Source organism: Salarias fasciatus, chromosome 13 (assembly GCF_902148845.1).
Source record: "Salarias fasciatus chromosome 13, fSalaFa1.1, whole genome shotgun sequence".
Lineage (NCBI taxonomy): Eukaryota > Metazoa > Chordata > Actinopteri > Blenniiformes > Blenniidae > Salarias > Salarias fasciatus.
In genome coordinates this window covers 7,075,596-7,096,806 of record NC_043757.1, presented here as the reverse complement: position 1 = coordinate 7,096,806, position 21,211 = coordinate 7,075,596, and the positions used below count along the sequence as shown (strand labels likewise).

Sequence of the window (21,211 nt, the reverse complement as noted above, 5' to 3'; positions counted from 1 at the left end):
GGGCAGTGGATTAATTTAATTCCCAAACGAGGATCTATGAATCTCTTTAGCCAGATAAACACTGTAAGCTAACTCAGGCTTCGTGTCGGTGTGGCTCGCAGGGTCGATGGCATATGATATGAGGTTTGTCTCTGAGGAGGATGAGTTCGGCTGAGTGTGCTAATGATCGGCCGTCTTCAAGATAATTGGTTTTGGTTCCACTGGCAGCCTTCAAAGTGATCGGGAAACATTTGTTATTGTTTTATAAATAGGTGGGGTATGTCCAAAGAAAGTGGGTCACATTTACTTTACAGCTCAACAAAGGCAAACAGGCTCGACAGCATGGTATTGACCATCACCTCAAGAGTGAAGATGTGATTTTACAAGTCTGAAAACTTCTGATTAAGAAAAAGAAAACATTTTGTCAAATCCCACTACATAAAATTTATCTCAGTCTGCAAAAAAATGTTTAACCTTAATTGGAAAAACAATACTCTATTAGTGGGTAAACAATCCATCACTTGATGAATTCAGATTCTTAAAATATTTAGCTCTTGGAAGAAGTATAATTACTGTCCTCCTTTTATTCTGTTTTGTAATGATTCCTTCATGCACCCCCACATCCCAGATGTTTCCTGCTGCTGTGAATTCCTCAAAAGGCTCTCTGGTGCTTTGTGTTTGTGTAGATGATATTTTGTTTGTGAAAACTATTTGTCCTTATCTGCCAACTTTTCCCTTGACCTTTGACTTTTTCTCATGGATGTACTCGCTTCATGAACACTAGCATTGTGATTAAATGTCCCTCTTGGATGTAAAGAAAGCCAGATGTTTCAGGACACTCACATGTAATGGACATGCATGATTAGATTAAAGGGGGGTTGAGACAGGATGTGCATGAGAACATGAGGGCTGCTGTATTTTTATACAACATACTATAATACATGCAAATGTTATTCAATCCATTTCACTTCGATCTTTTATATATATTTCACCAATCGCCCCGATGCGACTTATAAACTATGCAGGAAAACCTCGGCTTTCAACAAATTTAGGCACTTTATAATGAAGAATACACACAATTTTCAAGGAGATGGTGTTGATAGAGAAATCTACTCTCAATACTTAAAAGCAGCTTGTTCAGCTCAGAATATGAAGAGTTCTCATCTTCACAATAAATAGCCCATCTAAAGGACCTGAGCACTAATGATTAAAAGTGTTTTTGAATTTGATATGAAGTGGTTGAAATTGTTACTGATTAAAGTGAATCTCTGACACACATTTACCTGAATTCAACATGGTTGAATTCAGGTAAAAAAAAAAAAAAAACTTTTAGATTGCCTCTGTTTTAGTGTCATGAGTGGTTTTGTTTTCATGGCATAATGCTAGAGACAACTTTACACAGTTATCAGTTAACACAGCAAAATATTCTCAGAAAGAAGCAAAAAGGCTTTTCCCTTCTGTCAACAATGAAAAGTGTGTAACAGGAAGTAGATTTTCCTCCATTGGGACTGTGTGGCTGAGGTTACTTAAAGTTGACCAAATGAACATGAAACATGAGCCAAAAAAATACATTTTGAGATTTTGCAGAGCAATTGAACCAGCAAATTAAACCTTTTTTTTTTCTTTCTCAGTCGCTGTCATTTTAAGAAATAACATAGACAAGACATACTCACACACCAAACTGTAACACAAAGCCATTCCATGCAACAATTGCAAAGACTAGACATATCAGATGTTGTTTTTTGCTACGATCCCAGTTTTACTTGGCTTCATCTGTGCTCTTTTCCTGCTGATACAGTGGTGTGATCCACCATCAGGGGGAATCCTAGATGTTGGGTTGTCTCTGTAGAAACACCAGCTGGTGGGTGATCTTGTGTGTCACATCCTCTGAAGGCAGATGGACGGAGCCGTAACAGCTGGGAATCACTGCCCTTCATCGTGGTTCTCTGGGCCATATGGGATTGTTCTAAGTTAATGAAAACATGCTTCGTTAATGGATAAAATAACATCAAAGAGAAGATTGATCGTCCACTGCTTTTCTTCTTCTCTATCATTTTCCTTGACCTTCAGTCTTTATTTCCTCCCTCGCAGTGCTGGAACTTATAAGGTCAAACAGAAACCTTCTGCATGTTTGTGTTAAAGTCTCGTCTATCATGCTGTGACCTGCTGAGCTGTGCATTAAATCACTTCCGTCAGCCAGCCGGCTAATGGCAGCCGAGGTACGGGAACTTTGGCCTTGTTTCTGTTGCCGAGATGAAGCGCAGAAAAAATAAAACACGCTGGTGATCAATGTTGTTTTGCTTCTCTTTCTTGCAGTCTCAGCAGAAGTGCATTGTGATCTTTGCCTTGGTGTGCTGCTTTGCCGTGCTGGTGGCGCTGATTTTCTCGGCCGTGGACATCTGGGGCGACGACGAGGATGGGATCACGGAGGAGAACTGTAGCAGGAGCTGCAGGTGAGAGAGCTGGACAACCACGCGGCATATGAGACTACAAAAGTAATGCCCTTCTCTGCAAGTTACAGGAAATAAGTCTTAGGCTTGTGTTAGTAATGTGCATGTAGCTGCATTACCGACAATGCTGCGGCACATCAGCTCAGTGAGGATCTGCCTGCGGCTAACAGGCTCCCTCTGACTTATCGGAGCGTGGATTTTTTATTAATTAAAAAGAAAAGATTTCTTCTTCTTCTTCGATCAATGCACTATTCTTACATCATTTATTTGGAGGAAGATGAATAACAATCAGGATGGTAGCAACCCCTGAGAGAACCTGCGTTGTAACTAATGATAAAAACACCACCGCACGCTGCTGGTTACTAATAATTTGCTCGTCACAACCTTGCTTACACAAGTGGCTTTTTTTTTTCTTCGCCTTGACTTAACTTGCAAATTAAAAAACAAATCACCACTACTGTCCACAAATGCCTCCCAGGTGAAATGTACAGCAGTTATTGAACACCTCTTGAAACAACTTTATAGCACATCATATTTTACATCAGAAAACATTCAAACATCCCATAAGAAATAAGAAAATGTGAGGAAACAGTCATTAGCCCCTAATATTATAACCAGAGACAAAAACAACAAGCATCATTATTCCTGACAGCTGAGTTTTCCTTTTAAATAGTGATTTAAAAAGCAGATGACAGAGATACACTCAGGGCTGAGCAGGCATCAGGAGACTGGAAACATTAAAAAGTCAGAAAACAAATTCAGGGCAACAAAGTGTGCATTAAAAACAATCTATTACCTTAATATTTATGATTTAGTTTCTAGTAATTATTAGTTTATTTCCCTTGATTTCATCATGTTTTTGTTGACGCATACAAGTCTAATTTTGACAACCTCAGAAGAGCCTTGTGTGACGTCTGACGGCCCCACAGCTGTTCCCGAACCCTGGCTGGGAACTTAAGCCAACTTTGTCAGGTTCCTTCCCACCAAAATAACAATTGCTGAGGTGAAGAAAGGTCTGCTGAAAAACAGACGCAGTTCTCAGAGCTCAGCAGCTTCTTGAGATGCTGTCTGCTGCTTTCAGGTGTGTCAGAGTAGCATTGCTGATCTGTGAAAAAAAAGAAGACAGAAAGACAGAAAGACAACTCCCTTCGAGTGAGCCGAACCTGGGTGGATGTAACACACCCTGACACCTTTATCCTGCGCCAGTTATACGCTCACCTACTGCCCTGAAATGCTTACTGCGCTGTTATGAAAGTAACTTTAAGCCGGAGCAAGTTCTCGCCGTCTTGTTGGAGTTTTCAGAGTTTGAAAACCACGGCGCCGAGCCGCGGTTCACAGTGAAACTGGCTGATGCAGCAGTCCTGCTCTCCGACACTCAACTTCTAACTGGTTTTTCTCCATTACACTCTTATCATTCAATTTAGCATTCAGTCTTGAATTACCCCCCTCCACCCTTCTCTCTTTATCCATGTCTGTGTCCATCTACTGTCTCCCTCCTCTTCCTCAAATCAGCCATTTAACAAGCTTTCAGGCTCGCCTCGTTTCCTCTTCAGACTCAAAGTACAGTCCTAACTTGTAAACCTGAGTTGGACTCCTCTTGTGTTTGGAGTAGAATGAAAGATGAGGACGAAATCGTGGGGTGGGGGGGTGGGGGGGGGGGGGGGGGGGGGGGGGGGGGATAATTGAAGGAGGGTGGAGCAGATGGAGAGAGGAGGCGAGGATATCAGGGAGCTGAAATGAGCGAGCAGTGAATCGATGCATCAGCTGTTATTGGAAGTACAGTCAGTGGAGGATTCACCTCAGAAATGTGTGCTTGCTGTCACTTTTAGGTGTGTAATTACCGATCCAATGACGCATTTCTGCTCAAAGCAAGTTGTTGCGCTAATAGAAAAAGGGATCTATCAGCGTGGGACTGACACTTTTATAAAGGAGGTGCAGTGAGGCATGATCAGGCTCACTCTTAAAACTCCTACAGCTACGTGTAAAAGCAAATGCATACAAAGCCCATCTGGCATTTCTTCATGTTGACTCTGAAAAGGACCCAGTGATTACTAAAAATTTAATTCAGCTCTAGAACCAAAACACAGCGGAGCAGCTTCACTGGCTTTGATGCCATTTCTTTCCACTCACTTGAGAAAAAAAAGCTTCTTAGCTGCTATAATATTGACTCAGCAGCTTTTTGTTTGCAGTGTTGTCATTTAGACGCGTCGGCTGGATGTTTTGTTATGGAGATTTCTTTTTAATCTGTTTTTGTCTGCATAATAAATGATAATCCTTGTAACACGGGAACAGGAGACGTGAGATGTTTTGTTACTTATGCACAGAAAAAAAATCTATTTTCTCCCTCTCACCGATGTGAATAGTTTCTATTCTGATCATTAAGATTTCCATCTATGTTTGTAGAAAATCGTGAGTCCTCTCAGACTTACAGCAGTCTGTGCTAGTTGTTTGTTTGTTGCATATTGTCTCATCCGATGGCAGCCTAATGCGTCCCTGATGCACACATGTAATTACGTGGTGTCAGACGGCTGGTAAAACGGTTAGTATTGATTTACAGCTACTTTGGGGAAAGGTAGAAATTATATTAGGGAAAACTAGATGGACACAAATCCCAAATATGACTGAGCTGTTGCCCGTTTCAGGATACAATGCTTTTAATGTGCTTTACGATTCACATTCAGGATTTTTCTCAGAGAGATTTTAATCTAATATAGGTAACTGTAAAGCCAACCACAGAAAGCCTGAATACGGTATTTAGCCAATCTAATGTTTAAGCAGGTTCTGATCAAAGTTGCAGCAGTAAGTCCGCCATGCAAGTTACAACGACTTGCTGTAAAAGAGACACGGTAAAATTGTCCATCTATCTTGTATATGACTTTATTAAACTCAAGGTCCTCGGGGGGAATGAACATCGTAAACACAGCGTCATTCTAATCTCAGGGAAATTTGTTTTCCTGAATGTTTCTCAACAGAAACAGGAAACTACAAAAAAAAAACAAAACAAAAAAAAAAACCTAAATGCACATGGGCAGAACATGCAAACTATGGTTTAGGAACAGGATGTCACTCAAGTTCATATGCAGTCAGGCGAGCAAACACTTTTGGCAATATAACAATATCTTGGCTTTTTATATGATGTTGATTCTATGAAGAATTTTATTTTATAATTAAATGTTCCAGTGAGTCTTACAATAAATCAATGTTTTAAAATGGTATCTTAATAAAAGTTCCTCCTTTTCCTTTTTTTAATCATGACTTATTCTCTGAAGTTAAAAGGAAAAAACATGATGGGGAATGTGACCCTCCTGCAGAGGCCTGTCCCACACAATGACAGCCAACGCACTGTAGATTTCACAGAAACACTCTGTTAAAGTAACCTGTTCGCCCCTCCAGCAGTATTCATGGCTGATATGAAACAGTGTGAACCAAGTATTGGCAGTCCAAACGCATTTGCATTAAGCGCAGATGGTCGTTTTCACATAAAATATATACAAACAATGGGATGAAATTTACATGCTGGATGTGCAGACAGTGCCAACAAGCTCTCAGTTGTACCTGATAAAAGTAAAATGAACAGCATGCAGGCAGCAGCCACTGTGATCCCCATATTAATGTCCTCAATGCCGTACGCTCAGAGCTCAGGGCAGCTCATGAGAGACTGGATAATTTATAGCAAATGTCAGACTCGGTGATTTTTTTTTTTTTTTTTAACCTCCCTGTGTGTGTGTGGGTGTGTGTACTATGCTTTTACTCCAGGTGAGTCACACGCTGTTACAGACCTCTGCATATATAATTGGCTATACATACATTAATTGAAGACGGCACAGTGACTGTTTATCGTTCACTTATTGCGCAGCACATTCCCTGAACTGTGTGATGCTCTAAGATCTGCTCTGCTTTGCGGAATAAAACATCAGGCAGAGAAACGTCACTGCCAGAGAATAAATCTCAGACTCCCGACTGCGCTCACCTACCACACTGTGTGTGTGTGAAGATGGAAATCCATTGCCATGCAGAGCGAGAACATTTTACATTCAAGCACAGCCTCTTGCTTTCTGTTTCAGTGCGCTGTGCATACACACACACACACCGAGTGAAGTTTACACCACTTAGGTATTGGCTGCTGGATTTGAATCACACCCTTGAGTGCACAGATGGGTTACAAAGAAGGGAGCTAGCCATGGACAACACAGGCTGCATAAATCGATGAAGAGGAAAAAAAAAACGACCGCTGCCTCCCTGCGCGCTCCACTTTTAATACCAAGGCCTGTTTGACTGTTGGAGCTGGTCAGAATCACTATTCATCATAGCTCACAGCCATTAGAGCGGCCTGAGAGGATTCCTCTCACAATGAGCCGACTCCTCCTCTTCTTCACTCTGTCCTCCATCCATCCTTGTTTTCCTTATTGTGAGGTGTTTACTGCCGCTGTCCCAGTTTTTTTTTTCTCTGCCTGTTTGCAACAAAGAGCTTTGCTGTACGCTGGTGTAAACATAAATCTCCTCTATAGTTTCATCCCCGTTTGCTATTTTGCTTTCTTTGCGCCTGTTCGTTGAACTCACGCTCAGTGTTCAGTTCTCAGTGACTGACAGGTGTGCTGAAGTAAAAGCCCCCGGCCACATATCAACTAGCTTCACTTGTTATTATCGCCAGCCCTGCCTCACTGAACACATCGATTGGGATTTCCACATGGAGATGGCATCATGTTACGACCACAGAGAAGGCGCGTCCTCCAGTTTGGCCCTTTAGCGGCACTGAAAAATCTGACTTTGCTTTAATTGTTTTAGCCAGGAATACATTTTTCTGAGCTGGCAGCTCTCCTCTCAATGTGATGCCACTACATTATCACCTGCAGCACAGGCTCCCTCCAGTGCGCCCTTGAGCCAGGCGCCCGTGTGACCCCGATCTGTCTCTCTGTATGTGCTCCACAACACTGACGTGATTGCCAGTAGTGAGACAAAAGTCAAACACACGGAGGAACTCTTGATTAGCTGAATGAGCATCACTCATGCAGTGAGACTGCTCTACTACTTAACCTGTGTTTTTAAATTGTTATGTAATAAAAATGACTTTGGTCCAAATATTGCATTAAAAATGGAAGTTCTGTATTTTTCTTCTAATATTATGTAGCCCATTGAAATGCTACCATAGTATTTTAGGTGGAGAACATTAACAGCACGTTTTATTTGCCATTAAGATGATTTTACCCTATTCACAGAAAAGGAGCTTTTTTTTTGTCCTGCTGAGGCTCCTGTACAACGCAGAAACTCACCTCCCACAGCTGATGGCAGCGAGAAAGAAAGCCAAGCCACCCTTGGTGTGTGTTTGTGTGTGTGTGTGTGTGTGTGTGTGTGTGTGTGTGTGTGTGTGTGTGGGAGGCATGAGGGGGTCAGTATGGATGTGTTTAATCTGCATGGAGAAGGTCAGCCGACCCCGTCTGTCTACCAGGTTTGGGAGCAGATCAGACTCAATCAGCTGCTGTATAAATGTCATCGTACAACCACTGTGAACGGGATCACAGCAACATGGTGCTGAAATAGCAAGAATTACCACCAACAAAGCAAACAGTTAGCCGTTTAACAGCTTGCGGGCCTCCATTTGTTTACTCATCTGCACTTTTCTTCTCAATTGAACTTGAACAAAGAAACATGTGTCCTCTGTCTCCCCTGTTGGTGGAGATGACTGTATTACTCAAATTACTTTACATTTACTTTATTTTGGACTGTACTAAAGTGCACAATACACCGAGAATACAACCCTCCCTCAAAATAGACTTAACGATGATTAAGGAATGGAAAATAAGAGATTTAAAAAAAAATAACTGACAAAAATTGTGTGATGAATTGATTTTTTTTTTAAATTATTCAATTGACAACCTTAATTTCTAGCAATAAATTACATTAGATCCAGCTTTATTGACATTGCATAAAAAAAAGTTAAAGGTATCTAACCAGCCCTGCAAATAACACAGCATGATAGTACAATATATAGCCTGTAAGTCAAACACATTTTAGTTCAGGAGTCACAGACAGTAACATTTTTGCTTTCCAGTTTTGGCCCACTTGTGTTTGACACCGCTGCTAAATAGGACAAGCATACGTGCCTTATTTTGTTTTTGTGGCATCACTTGTGCAGAGACCATTTATATTGCGTGTTTGTGACTTTTACCTTATATATTGGACCACTGAAACGATCTGCAGCATGTTTACCACAGACTCTTCTTTCACATCTGACTGAACAAATCCTCCTGTACTCACACAAAAATTCACCACACCTCAAATCTGAGCTGTTCATCCGCTCCAAAACAGCCTCTCTGCCCTTTATGTTCCTCCCCGAAAATCCAATTGACCAGAATGGATGTCTGAGGCAGATGCGGAGGGATTGTAGTGAGCGCTGGAGCTTGGTAATGGCCCAGTTCTGAGTGGCTGCATCCTCATGTCTGCCACTCTTAATTCTGTCTGTTGACGGCAGCGCTAATGCTGCTGTCATTTCCAGATAGCTTGGCAAAATACGGTCAAGGGAATCACTGGGATTTATAAATTGGCTTGTATGCAACTTCAAAATGCAAAACCAACTCTCACTGACATTATTTTGGTTTGACAATAAAGAAAAATACGATATAGTGTCTCATTTAATCCACTGTAGTGTGGTTTTGCTTACTCTACAGATGATGTCTGTACATAATGCTTGCTGCAACCACAGCACATTGCCCCAGACTGCTGATGATTCCATTAAAATGCCCCTTGTGATGGAGTAGTCTACGAGACACCAACACAGCAAAATGTGTTATTTACCCCAGTCCAGCTGTAATTGAATCTCTGCTGCTGACCAGGAGTAAAAACATTCCACTTTTTGAGACATTTCTGGATAAGCTGATGACTGGGGGCCAAACAGAGGTGAATTCAAGTGTTATTATGTTTTATTCTCTTGAAAAGTAGAAGAAAACAATAGTTGTAATGAGTGAATGTATGAAAAAGGATGAAGCCACTGTGAGGCACATGGGGAAAATATACTTTTATGACATTGCAAATGCATAGTTTTGGTCACATCATTGCTTTAAATGCTTAAAATTTTGGTCTTATATAGTTTTAAATTCCATGGTTTCTCTCCCAAGCTTATTGAAAGGGACAATTCTATATTTTTTTCCAAGGAAATAAGGAGTCCAGACCCCAAAGCTGCTGACAATGCTGCACACCAGCCTTCAATTATTCTCGGCCCGTGCCGGAGGCAACCTGTGCGAGATTTAATGGCGCTTGATAGAATCTGAGGGCATGTGTGGTCCTGAAATCTTGATTCCTCTCATTAAGCTAATGATCCAGAGAAGGAGCAAGAAGGATGCCATTAACCAATTTGTCACGTAGCAGCAGGAAACGGAGAGCAGAGCCTCATCTCACTGGCACCAGGTCCCACAGTCATTCTGCCGCTAATACAAACACATAATTGCTTTTTTAAAGTCCATAAACCCTCATATTACATTTACCAGTTTTTCTATTAACAGGTGCCTTCGGTCAAGACTAACGATGGGTTTGTTTCTCATCATTTTAAAGAAAGAAAGTTTTGAGCACACTTTGTAACAGCATTTTTTTTTTTTTTTTCACAGAGTGGTGCTTGTGGAGAACATCCCAGAGGACATCTCGTTCTCAGACAACGGCACATCCCACGTCCCGCTCTCACAGGGGCTGTACAGCTTACTGGACCAGGCAATCCGGGTCGTAGAAATAGTTTCTCCGCTGTGGCTCCTCAACTCCTCTGACTATGAATCCAGCTTCCAGCCGGCTGCCAGACAGGTAAAACGGGAACAGGCCAACAGAGACTCAAGTCTGCAGAAGTTTTGACTTTTTTTTCACAAATTTCGCACATTTGTAATTTTATTGATGCAACGATAAACCTCTTGAGATTAACTGTTTTGTTTTCAAGGAGAGTCCTTATGTTTTTCTTTCATTTGCACACTAGATTCATATTACTCTTATCTCTTAGCTAAAATGTTATTAATGTAATTTTGAAAAGGTGTTAAAGTGGCATCCATAGCCAAATATAGCTTAAAAAAAGGTTCCAGTGCCAAGAAATGGCAAAAAATAGCAATGGGTAAAACTGTTTGAATTTCAGAAGAAAAACAAAACAGGAATTGATAGAGTTAAAACTTTTTTTTGAAATGTCATTAAATGTTTACCATTCCAAATCGTACTCATGAAAATTCAATGCAGAACACAATTCTGTGTACTTTTTTTTTATCATTTCAAACATGTTTTGTGGCTTTAGGTATATTTTATGTGGTGAAAAGAGAACAAAACATCTCTTTTCATCTTAAACTTTGAAGACTTTGGTCAAATGTGTTTTGTGCTTTGATATAATAGATTACAGTTACATGATATACATTATTATGTATAGATATGAGTGGGGAAACAAGTTTAAACCATTCTGTTACATTTTGAATTTTCTCACATTATCGACGTACTGTAACAACAACACCAAACAAAGCACTCCCGTCGGTTTCTGCATTTGAAGTCACATTGACTGTGAAAACAAAGAGAAGTGTGGAAGCACTGAAATATAAATATCAGAACAAACAAGCTTCACGGTAGCTGTCTGTACGCAGAGGCTCACAAAAATAGCTCCTAAATGACTTCAGCCGGTAATATTGCTCAAGAAACTGTAAGAGATCTAATCTGACGCGAGGGCATGATGAGCTGTGTGTGTGACGGCAGCGGTTTGTTGGTGTGTTTTCCCTCAGGGACGGGCTCTGCTGTCCCGGCTTCAGGGGCTGAAAGCGAGAGGAATCCACCTGAAAATCTCCAGCGGGATGATCGACTCGGATGAGCTCAGGACACTCGCCAAACACTGTCAGCTCACACTCTTCCGCTTGTTTGTATTCAAACATGCTGCGACTTCGCTCCATCTCTTTACTCGCCCCCCCCCCCCCCCCCTTTTCTTTGTGTCTTCTAATCTCTTCCCATCATTCCCTTCATTTCAGTTTATTCCGCTTTTTTCTCCTTTTTCTGATCCTGTATCTGCCTCTGGCAGAATCTGTCTTTATACTTCTCCTTCTGTCACATCTGACCTCTTTCATTTCCATTTTCTTTCCTCTCACTGATTTTGCTCTTGTACTAAATCTTCGTCGCCGTCCTCTCCTCTCACTCTTCGTTTCCAGATGCTGAGGTGCACTCTTTGAACATGACGGCTCTGACCAAAGGCAACATGCACTCGTCCTTCTGGGTGGTGGACAGGAGACATTTCTACATCGGAAGTGGCAGCATGGACTGGAGATCACTGGCCACAGTATAGCCGACGCACTGCACTTCCCAACATGCATCAGTAGCATCAAACGCTGTCAAACTCAGTCTAATACCAATATATCCCGCGCCCTTACAGGTTTTATGATAAAGAGGTTATCAGTCATTCACTTCATAATGTTGTGGCTGATCAGTGTTCATTCTCCCGGGTGGATCGGGGTGTCTAATGGGGGCAGGTGGTGCCATACAAAAGTGTGAAGTCTCTCTTCAAAGCCGGGTTTCATGATGGATCATTAAAGACCGAGCCTCTGCGTTAGTCACCATCATTTATCTGCACACATCTGAAGGGCCTTGATTTAAAAAGATGAATTGCGCGGATCTCAAAGTTGCCCCGATCTCTTTAGTCAGAATCAAAGGGCAGACACTAATACTCAACAAAAAGAGAGTGTTTTCGTGAACCAGTGAGTGTTTTTGAAAATTGCACGGAACGGATAAAAAGCTAGACGACTCAGAAATGCCTCTTTAGAAATCAAATCACTACAGAGGGCAAAGGAAGTAAAATGAGATGAGGAAAAAAAGGTCACAGTCGTGTGTTTTTTTTTTTATTAGGCTTGTAATTGGACGAGACCAGTAAACAATGTTGTTTCAGAAAGGTTTTGTGTAGGTGGGTGGAAGGATAAGCGTGCTGGAAAGAGTCAAACAGGTTAAAATGAGTCTGGAAGGATGTGTTGACAGAAATGATTGATGGCATTTTGTTGCAAACACACTGGTGTGAATCTGCCGTCTGGCTGCTGACAGTGGTGTTGTTTGTTCTCCAGAGGAAGGAGCTGGGGGTGTTGGTCTACAACTGCAGCTGTCTGGCTCTGGATCTCCACAGAGTGTTCAGCCTCTACTGGGGGCTCCAGTACAAAGACTTCATCCCCTCCTTCTGGTCCAAGCGCGTCTTCGCCCTTTTCAACAGGAGCACGCCGCTGGAGCTCACCTTCAACAGCACAAAAGCCGAAGCCTACATCTCTGTGAGTGACGATTTCCATGAGATAATCCAGGAAGATCTCAGAAAACAGGTCATGGATTACTTCTAAAAAGACCTCATGTGAAATCTGCTTTCCCACTGAATAAATCTACATGTATTTTATGGCTGGGACTTAAAAAAAAAAAGTAAAAAAAAAAACATAAAAACCGATTAAAACTGAAAGTGAAGACACAGACAGTCTGAACAAAAATTACAGAAACGGCTGCTTTTCCTCCTGGGTACATTGTATGAAAATGCACCTCTGATTGCGCCTGGATGTGAAGGACCTTCAAATGAATCTTCATCTCTGTCTGTTCTGTTTAAAGTCAAACATCCTACCAGGTAAAGGTATTTCAACAGAAATATAGAGAGAAATATAGGGAGCAACAGTAACAGAAAATACAGCCAAAGTAAAAATTGTTAAAATTAAATCCAACTTTTCTATGATATTTTATTTAGGATTGCCAAATACCAAATCATGTACAGCCTTCGGTAGTGTGAAATCCCTGCCAAGCTTGGTTTTAAGTCCCAATTTTTTTGACAGCGACTGAAAGGGACTCAGGATTAAAATGAATTGTCCTCACTGTAAATGGACCCTGAAATACAGACGCCAACGTGCAGGAAATGCAACATCTTTGTAAATTAAAAGCACATTTTTCATCATGTCTGTGCAGGCTGCTGTGTCTTTCAGTGTCGTTGTTCTTCCCGACGATGACTGATGTTGATACCGTCCTACCTGCTGCGTAAAAAGCTGATTTGGTCCGGCTGTTTATTTCCTCAGGATCAATATCAACACAGAAAGAACGCCGAAGCACACAGTTCATCATTCACATGTCAAAAAGATGTTTGAAGTGAAATTCAGACACAAATACGATGGAAGTAAAGATTAGGATTATTTGTGTTTGTCTAACCCAGAAATCTGATTCGTCACAATCCAACCAGCCGTTCTTTCTCCCTTCGCGCCCAATATAATTTGTCTACAGCTGCAAAAATTCTAAATGAAGATGGCATCGCTTCTAAACTTTTATTGGTCACTTTTCTATTGTATGTTTACAGAAACTGTGGTTAATGGTACATTGAATCCTAAACCCTGTAATTCTGTACAAGAGAGGCGTTTCAAACCAACTCACCAACTCAGACACAGATTTTTAGAACTGACTTTAAACGTAATGAAGTCAAAATAAAACTTTGGTAAACATCCTCAAGTGTAACAGGAGTGACAGTTCAGATCTTGCTTTAGGTTTAAGTTTATTTTAAGCTTGTAATGTGACTGAAAAGACAGTGTGAGACGTGTCACATATTTTCCTGGACCCATCATTATGATTGAGTATAAAGTAATAAATAGAAATGAAATTGTTGCCGTGAACAGACAACTGATTTATTTTCACTCTCACAGTTGTCTGACACGATGTTTCCATTAATGCCTCAATCCTCGCCCTCTCTCCTCCTCTGCTGTCAGACCTCACCAGATGGTTTCATCCCTCGAGATCGAAGCACTGATCTGGAGGCCATTTCTCGAGTCATCCAGGAGGCCCGACATTTCATATACATCTCTATCACTGACTACTTACCCCTCCTCGGCAGCAGCACCAAAAGGTCAGAGCTACTGTACGAAGACTTGGCAGGCTTGTATCATCAAAACGCCGGCTGGCTCCCTTTGATCGGAGGCATTAAACTCCGTGTCCGTCGGGCTGCATGCCCATTCTTCTGATTGTGTGTGTGCGTGCGTGTGTCTCTGCCAAGGTATTGGTCCCGTATCGACGGGCTTATCAGGGAGGCTCTGATCCTGAGGAAGGTGCGGGTTCGTTTGCTGATAAGTTGCCGGGAGCAGACTCATCCACTTACCTTCAACTTCCTCTGGTCCCTGAGGAGTCTGTGCATGGAGCAGGCCAACTGCTCGCTGGAAGCTGTGAGTTCAAGGCCTCTGTGCACTATTTTCAGCACAGATGAACCTTATCAATGCTCAGTGCACCACCTCTCTTTCTGTGTGTGTGTGTGCAGAAGTTCTTCAACCCCAGAGTACAGAGGGATGGCAGCCTCCAGGGAGTTAACCACAACAGGTTTATGGTTACAGATAGAGCCATTTATTTAGGTGAGCTCATCGATGTGACTTTATGACTGTGGCCTGTGTGCTTCTGCTCTCCGTATTAAATTTCCAGTGGCTTTAAAGGAATTGTTCTGCATTTGTTCTCTTTACAGAAGTCAGATTAATTGTCTTGACAGTAAACAAGTTTGGTGAATGAATAATTTTCTATTGAAGATATACCGTGTGTAAAGCCAAAAAAACACCTCCCTTACATACACTCTATTACGTTGTGGGGATCTGTCCCACTTCAGACATATACCTACATAAATCCAGGTGCTTTAAGGTCTCATTTTTTCATATTTGGCCTGAAAGTCAAGCTGAGTGCACCCTGCTGTTATGGCTTCTCTGCAATGATGTTTTCCTCTCTCTTCACTGTAAGGTAACCTTGACTGGGTGGGAAACGAGTTCACCTTCAACGCAGGAGCGGGCCTGGTGATCAGTCAGCCGGAGGGCGTCGAGGACAGGAACGCTACCGTGGTGGAGCAGCTGCAGGCGGCGTTTGAGCGGGACTGGTTTTCCCGTTACACCCGCTCCGTGCAGGCTAATAAAATCCCTGTTTGCAACAAGCAGCACATCAACCGGGTGGTTCCGGGCAAAGGTAGACATCTTGACAGCGGGCCGGTGCCCCTGAGGAAAGGCCAACAGGATAACGGACCCATGCCGCTGAGGAGCCATCACAGAGTCGACGGGCAGAAGCCTGATAAAACGAAGAATCAGGACGAAAGACTTGGCAGAATCAGTCGCCAAGGCCCGGCCAACGGACCGGCGCCGCTCGAGGACGGGCACCAGGAGAAGGGTCCATTCAAAATGAGTCACTTTGAAAGCAGTCAGGTAGAAATCAGAGGTGGGAGCCACGAGAATCCGACAGATCTGCCGGGTCAGATGGCCGAAAGCAGCGGCTGCAGGGAGATTTCCAACACTTCTCTGTGACCGGCTCCGTCTGCTCCTTTCTAATAACATGGACTTCGATCACTGAGTCTTTGTAGCATTTTAATATTATCATTTTGTACAAAACTTTGACAATTTAAGTATTATCTTGTCTCCAGGACTTGATTAAGTACAAAAAAAAAAAGAATTATATGAAGAAAAGTGAAAGTTTATCTGCAGTATCGCACTTTTGATGGATCCTTCAAAAAGGGAACCGTAACGTTTAGATTTTAAAGAGAAACATATTTATAATGTTGTACATCCTTGATGCGTATTTAATCTTTTACTGAGGTCTCGTCAGCAAAGGAAACAGATGACATTGTATTGACAGCCTGAATAGTCTGTGTCACTTACGCAGTTAGTGACAGTCGTAATTTATCACCCTTTAAAAGGGGGAATTGCACCTGCGCCTGCAAGCCTTTGCAGAGACAGGAGTCCGTGCAGCATGTCGAGCTTCACAAGCTACATCGAACGCTTAAGTTTCCCTCATATAGAGTGGGAGATCTACCACACAGCAGATCCAGCTGCCGGGGATCTTTCATCGCCTGTGTAGTCGTAGTGCTGGATACTTTAAGCCTCTTGTAAATAGTTTTATGTATCCTTAGAAAGTTATATTCAAACCTCAAGTAACTTCAGATCTCTAAACCAAGCAGAAACTACTATTTTCAATATTCACATGTAGCTAGATTCAATCGGTTGAAAAACACAAGCCCATGTTTCCTTGCCAAATAATTAATTAAACGTGCTATTAGTCCTGTGATGGAAACAACCTCATAACTCATTCTGAGCGCCGACCCAAAGTCGAGGAACTGGAGCACTAAATGGATTGATCAAATCATGTCCACCGAGCTTTAATCTCATTACAGCGAGCGGCTGCACAATCCAGGACAAGATGCATGGTTCCACCGCGGGACGCCCGTATGAACATGCTTTATTATAGGGAGGCTGCAGGTGGATTGAATGACACACCTGTTGTGCTTCGACTTCACATTTTCATCAGGCAATGCCTAAAAAAAAAAAAAAAAAAAAAGCTGTTTTAACAGACGAAACTGCATTTTAGCATAGAGTAGAAGAGGCTATCGTTTTGGAAAGATCCTCACAAATAACTGTCTCCATGCACAATCCTGGAGAAAGAGGTGGAACCAAATGGAAACCCTTCCAAATGCTGTGTTGTGACTTATCGAACAAATACTGGGGGAGCATTTAGAAGAAGGGACCAGAGGGTTTCTGCTGTCAGACCAATCAATACAATGAATTTTTAACACAGCTCCACAAGCTGCAGCAGTTTAACCTCAAGGGCGTGTTGGCCTATAATGTCAAGTCATATATATAGATATGAAAGCTTGAAGGAACTTTATTTGCTTTTTGAATGACTACTGCATGTCTGTTTACACACTCTTTGGAACAAGTGCCACTTTCCACAGCGACTCTGGTGCTGTGGGGTTTACATTCATTTGTGCCGCATTCACTGAGTAAACAAAAGCAGGAAAGAGAGCGGCGTATTTGAGGTCTTTATCAACAATGTACAGGTTGTTGAGCTCAGTACTTTAAAGGGAAAGCAGCACATGTGTAATCAGGACTCCGCCTGGAAATAAAAAACAATGTAATTAAAGCTACAAACTGAAGCACAGAAAGATTAGCTGCAAACAAAGATTAACAACACTCACAGAATTTTAATTGACGACTTTTGTAATGGTTAGTCTGTGAAACTCCACAGTGTGTCATGTGTGAACAGTGGCTGTTTTTTTTATGCTTTTTTAACTCAAACTTCATATCTTTAGATCTTTTATTTGAGTTGATAAATGTTTAAATGACTTTCTTTGTAATTATTCTCAAGTTAATCAAGAAATGAATCTATTTAAATAACAATAACTTGCTGCAGTCTTGAAGTAGAGTTACAAAACATCTCGGGGAGGTCCGCAACCTGTTGCTCTGGTGCAACATGCAGAAATTTTCTCCATACAGCAGAAACTCTTATAAAGTAGTGGTTTCAAACCTTTTGTGCTCTTATATGCCAAAAATCCCAGTGAAGCCAAATTCCAACCTCACATACTTAAAAATTAAAGATACAAAAAAAATTTTGGGTCTGATTTATGAATTATGAACCATCTTACTCTGGTTTTCTTTGATTTTGTCTTCCGCAGATCAGGAAAAGTCACTATTACAGAAAAAAAGTCAAACTCAAACTAAATGCATGTTTAATATGATGATAGAACATAGATTATATATACATAAAAAAAACTGCAGTTTTGATATAAATACCCAAATTATATGTAAAGAATTTGCAGCTCATATGTTATGAAGGTTGCAGACCCCTGGTCCAGATAATCATTGTCATTATTCTGCAGAGCATTTCTACAAATGTGGTCAAATGTAAAGCTTTATGAAGATTTGGGTTTGCTGTATCACATTTCTACTAGATCACACCAGAACACACAACAGTGAAGATCAAACAAATCCCTTTCCTTTCAACACCATCCATCATGGATAACCTCTGCCACCTAGAGGATGTCTTTAGAAATCACAGACTTTTTAAGAAGTCTTGATCAAGAAACCCTGAATTTTATTGTATTCCATATTAAACATCTAAATTACATCATCATAGACATGTTTTGGATTTATTTTTTCAATTTATCTACATACATTCAAATTGGAATTAGGCGTACCAGAAAGTGGAGAAATAGATCTGTGATCATGTTACACATTTGTAGCATCTAAAACACACAGTAAGAAAATGAACTTTAAAAATCTTCAACATAGTTCAATCTAACAGATTCCATCCATCAGAAATCAATTGATTATTTTCTTGCTTAATAATCTTTATTAACTCACTTTTTTTATTTAGCCTTTATTTTTTAATTATTTAATCCTTGAGTTCATTCATAGAATACTTTTTTTCTAGTTAATGTGAATTTAAGTGTGTATGTATCTGTAAAGCACTGCGTCACTTCACTCCACTGCTGATCTCAAAGTTAAAATCACAACCTCTCGCTGCTAATATCTATGATTGTCAGATGTTGGGCAGGAATGCTGCTAATGTGCCCTATATGTGTTTGTGTACAATACTTGTTTACGAGTTTTCAAATGATTTTGACTTTTAAATTCAGTGACTATTTTCAGATTCAGGCTCAGGTGTGGGGACCAGGACTACACTTCACGTGTGGCTTATTTTGAAGAGAGATTATTATTTAAACTCTGATACCAGAAGACACATACAAAGTTTTATAATCAGGCACAGCCTGCTACAGGAAAGCTATGAAAAAAGAAAAAGCATGAAACAGGAACGCATTGCCAGTGAGTTTTCTTATAAAACTGTAAAAGACACTGTTTTTCTTGAAGACAAAAGGGTTACTGGAGTGTGTGGAAGGTACAGTTGAAGCAGGTTGAAGCACTTTCTCTGAGCAGTTGATTTTAAATATTCACTGTTGAAGCTTTTTGACGTCGCCTTCCTTTATTCTGTTGGATTCTTCCAGCATGACCGCTGCTTGCATGCCTTGCCTTTCTGAACTGTGCACAGTAGCTTCGAGCCTTTCCAGAAACGATGCTGAAAATGAAATCTTGTATACCTTTAAAGATACAGAAGGAATGTATATTTATTGAATATCCTTGTTAATGCACACTATTGAAACATGATTACTCACTTTTTACTCTTAATAAAAAACAAGTATCTTAGCTCCTTGTCTGTGAATTCATTGCCATATATCTAACTGTGGTCATCCGGAGCAGAAGATGGGACATCTTGATTATTTTTAATCATGACTTGAAAGTTGTGGAAATCTCATATTTGTGCCGTGTAGCAATAGAAATGACGATCAAAGTGACACCAGAACGGCATCAAAACAAGAGTTATCCTTGAGGATTTAAAGTATATTTTCTGCCTGCTTCTAAACTGAGCTCTTACTCTTGACATAAAAGACTATGCTTGGTTGCTTTGTTCATTTATTTACTAAATGAACCTGCAGTGGATCTACAGCGGGATGGCCAATTATTTCCTCTAAGGGCCACAAAGTAACACTGTTGAAAATCAAAACGTGAGTTGATTTGAGTTTCACACAATAAACATTTTATCTTCACTTAACAAAATTTCTTAAACAACTATTGTTCTGCGTCACTTTTGTTCATGCTCTGCTAGACACAACCAATAATGTAATAATGCCAAATAACTTGAAAGATTATGATTATCTCAGATGTAACAAGGCCAATAACAACAGTAAATTTAATTTGATTCAGGGTTTCCCAGAGACACCATGTGGGCTAAAGAGACACACGTGGCAGCCAGACCTCATGATGTCCAGGTCTGATCTGCAGGATAACATTGTTTTCTTTGCCTGTTGATTTATGTCACAGTGGCCTTCACCCAAATGAATGAAAAACACATTGCACAGAGGAGCAGATAATGAAGTTATAAGACTGCTTAAACCACCTTCAAACAAAGGCCTTGATTTAAGCCAGGTGTGCCCGGGTGTTTTGTGTTGTTATCAGTCTCTCAGTGTGTGTTGCCCTCTTTTCTGGTTTCCTTCCCCTCATGTGTCTCATCCTATTTGATTGTTGTCAGCTGTGCATGTTATAACCCCCCCCACTGCCTTTGTGCACAAATGTTCTGTCCTCAGTCTCATAAGCTGCCAGTTCGTCACATGCATGTCACCTCGTTTGTGTTGATGAGCTCCTCACCTTGCAGCCTTTTAATCCCTGTCTTGTCAAGTCTTGTAGTTTTCTCGAGGTGTACATCCCATGTCATAGATTTTAGACTTTGGGCTGTTCCTTTAGTGCCTCTGTTGATCACACTGTTTTAGTGTGTGTCGACCTTTGCCTGTCCAAATAGACTGCCCAAACCAATTTTTTCTTCACCCTCCTGACAAGGTGGCTTACCCTCAAACTTAATCCTTTGTACTTTGCTTCACGGTGGCTGTCAGCCAGAATCTCTATAGATGGATCACTACCTTAGCAAATTAAAATCTAGGTTTCTACAGGGACACACTGTGTGGATATAGATTAGAAGTGACAAATCTATTACCGGTAAATTAGTTTAGAGAACTGACTAACTTCAAGGTTAAGATATGCCTACGAATGATTCAAATTACAATGATGAGGATATGAACTTTTTGGATCAACTAAATCAAATAATTTCATGTTCATGTCTTGGGAAGATAAATATATTGAATACTTTATTCAAAGTGGTTGACTATAGCCAGGATAAAGACTCAAACATTGAATAACCAGAATATATGTTTTGAAGATTTTGACCTACAGTAACATATAGGTTAGGTTAATTGGTCACAGTAAATTGACCGTAATCAACTATTTGAGCATGTGTGATTGTGTACCTCTTTGTGTTTGTAGTGTGATGGATTTGTGAGCTGTCCAGTGTGAGCATGAGCTGGGATTGTCCCTAAATTAATCAAATTGTATAGAAAATGGGTGGATGACCACATATTTAATAATGTGCAAAATCACTTTAAAACGAGTCTGAAGCAGCTTTAAAACACACAATAGTACATTTTTTAAAAAAGCTTTTAGTCCTCTGAGGGA

At 40.9% G+C, this 21,211-nt stretch overlaps 1 protein-coding gene across 2 annotated transcripts in view; it reads left to right on the top strand.

The window, feature by feature from the left end:
* LOC115399892 (inactive phospholipase D5) overlaps nt 1–19,352 on the top strand; it is a 64,746-nt gene extending 45,394 nt beyond the window's left edge. For both annotated transcript variants that reach the window (XM_030107568.1, XM_030107569.1), the window contains exons 2-10: nt 2,296–2,432; nt 10,028–10,214; nt 11,159–11,267; nt 11,576–11,703; nt 12,476–12,673; nt 14,129–14,265; nt 14,413–14,578; nt 14,671–14,761; nt 15,135–19,352. In XM_030107568.1, coding sequence (XP_029963428.1) covers nt 2,296–2,432; nt 10,028–10,214; nt 11,159–11,267; nt 11,576–11,703; nt 12,476–12,673; nt 14,129–14,265; nt 14,413–14,578; nt 14,671–14,761; nt 15,135–15,685 — 1,704 coding nt within the window. In that variant the 3' untranslated portion in view covers nt 15,686–19,352. The remainder of the gene's footprint in view (nt 1–2,295; nt 2,433–10,027; nt 10,215–11,158; nt 11,268–11,575; nt 11,704–12,475; nt 12,674–14,128; nt 14,266–14,412; nt 14,579–14,670; nt 14,762–15,134) is intronic.
* The last annotated feature ends 1,859 nt before the right edge of the window (nt 19,353–21,211 follow it).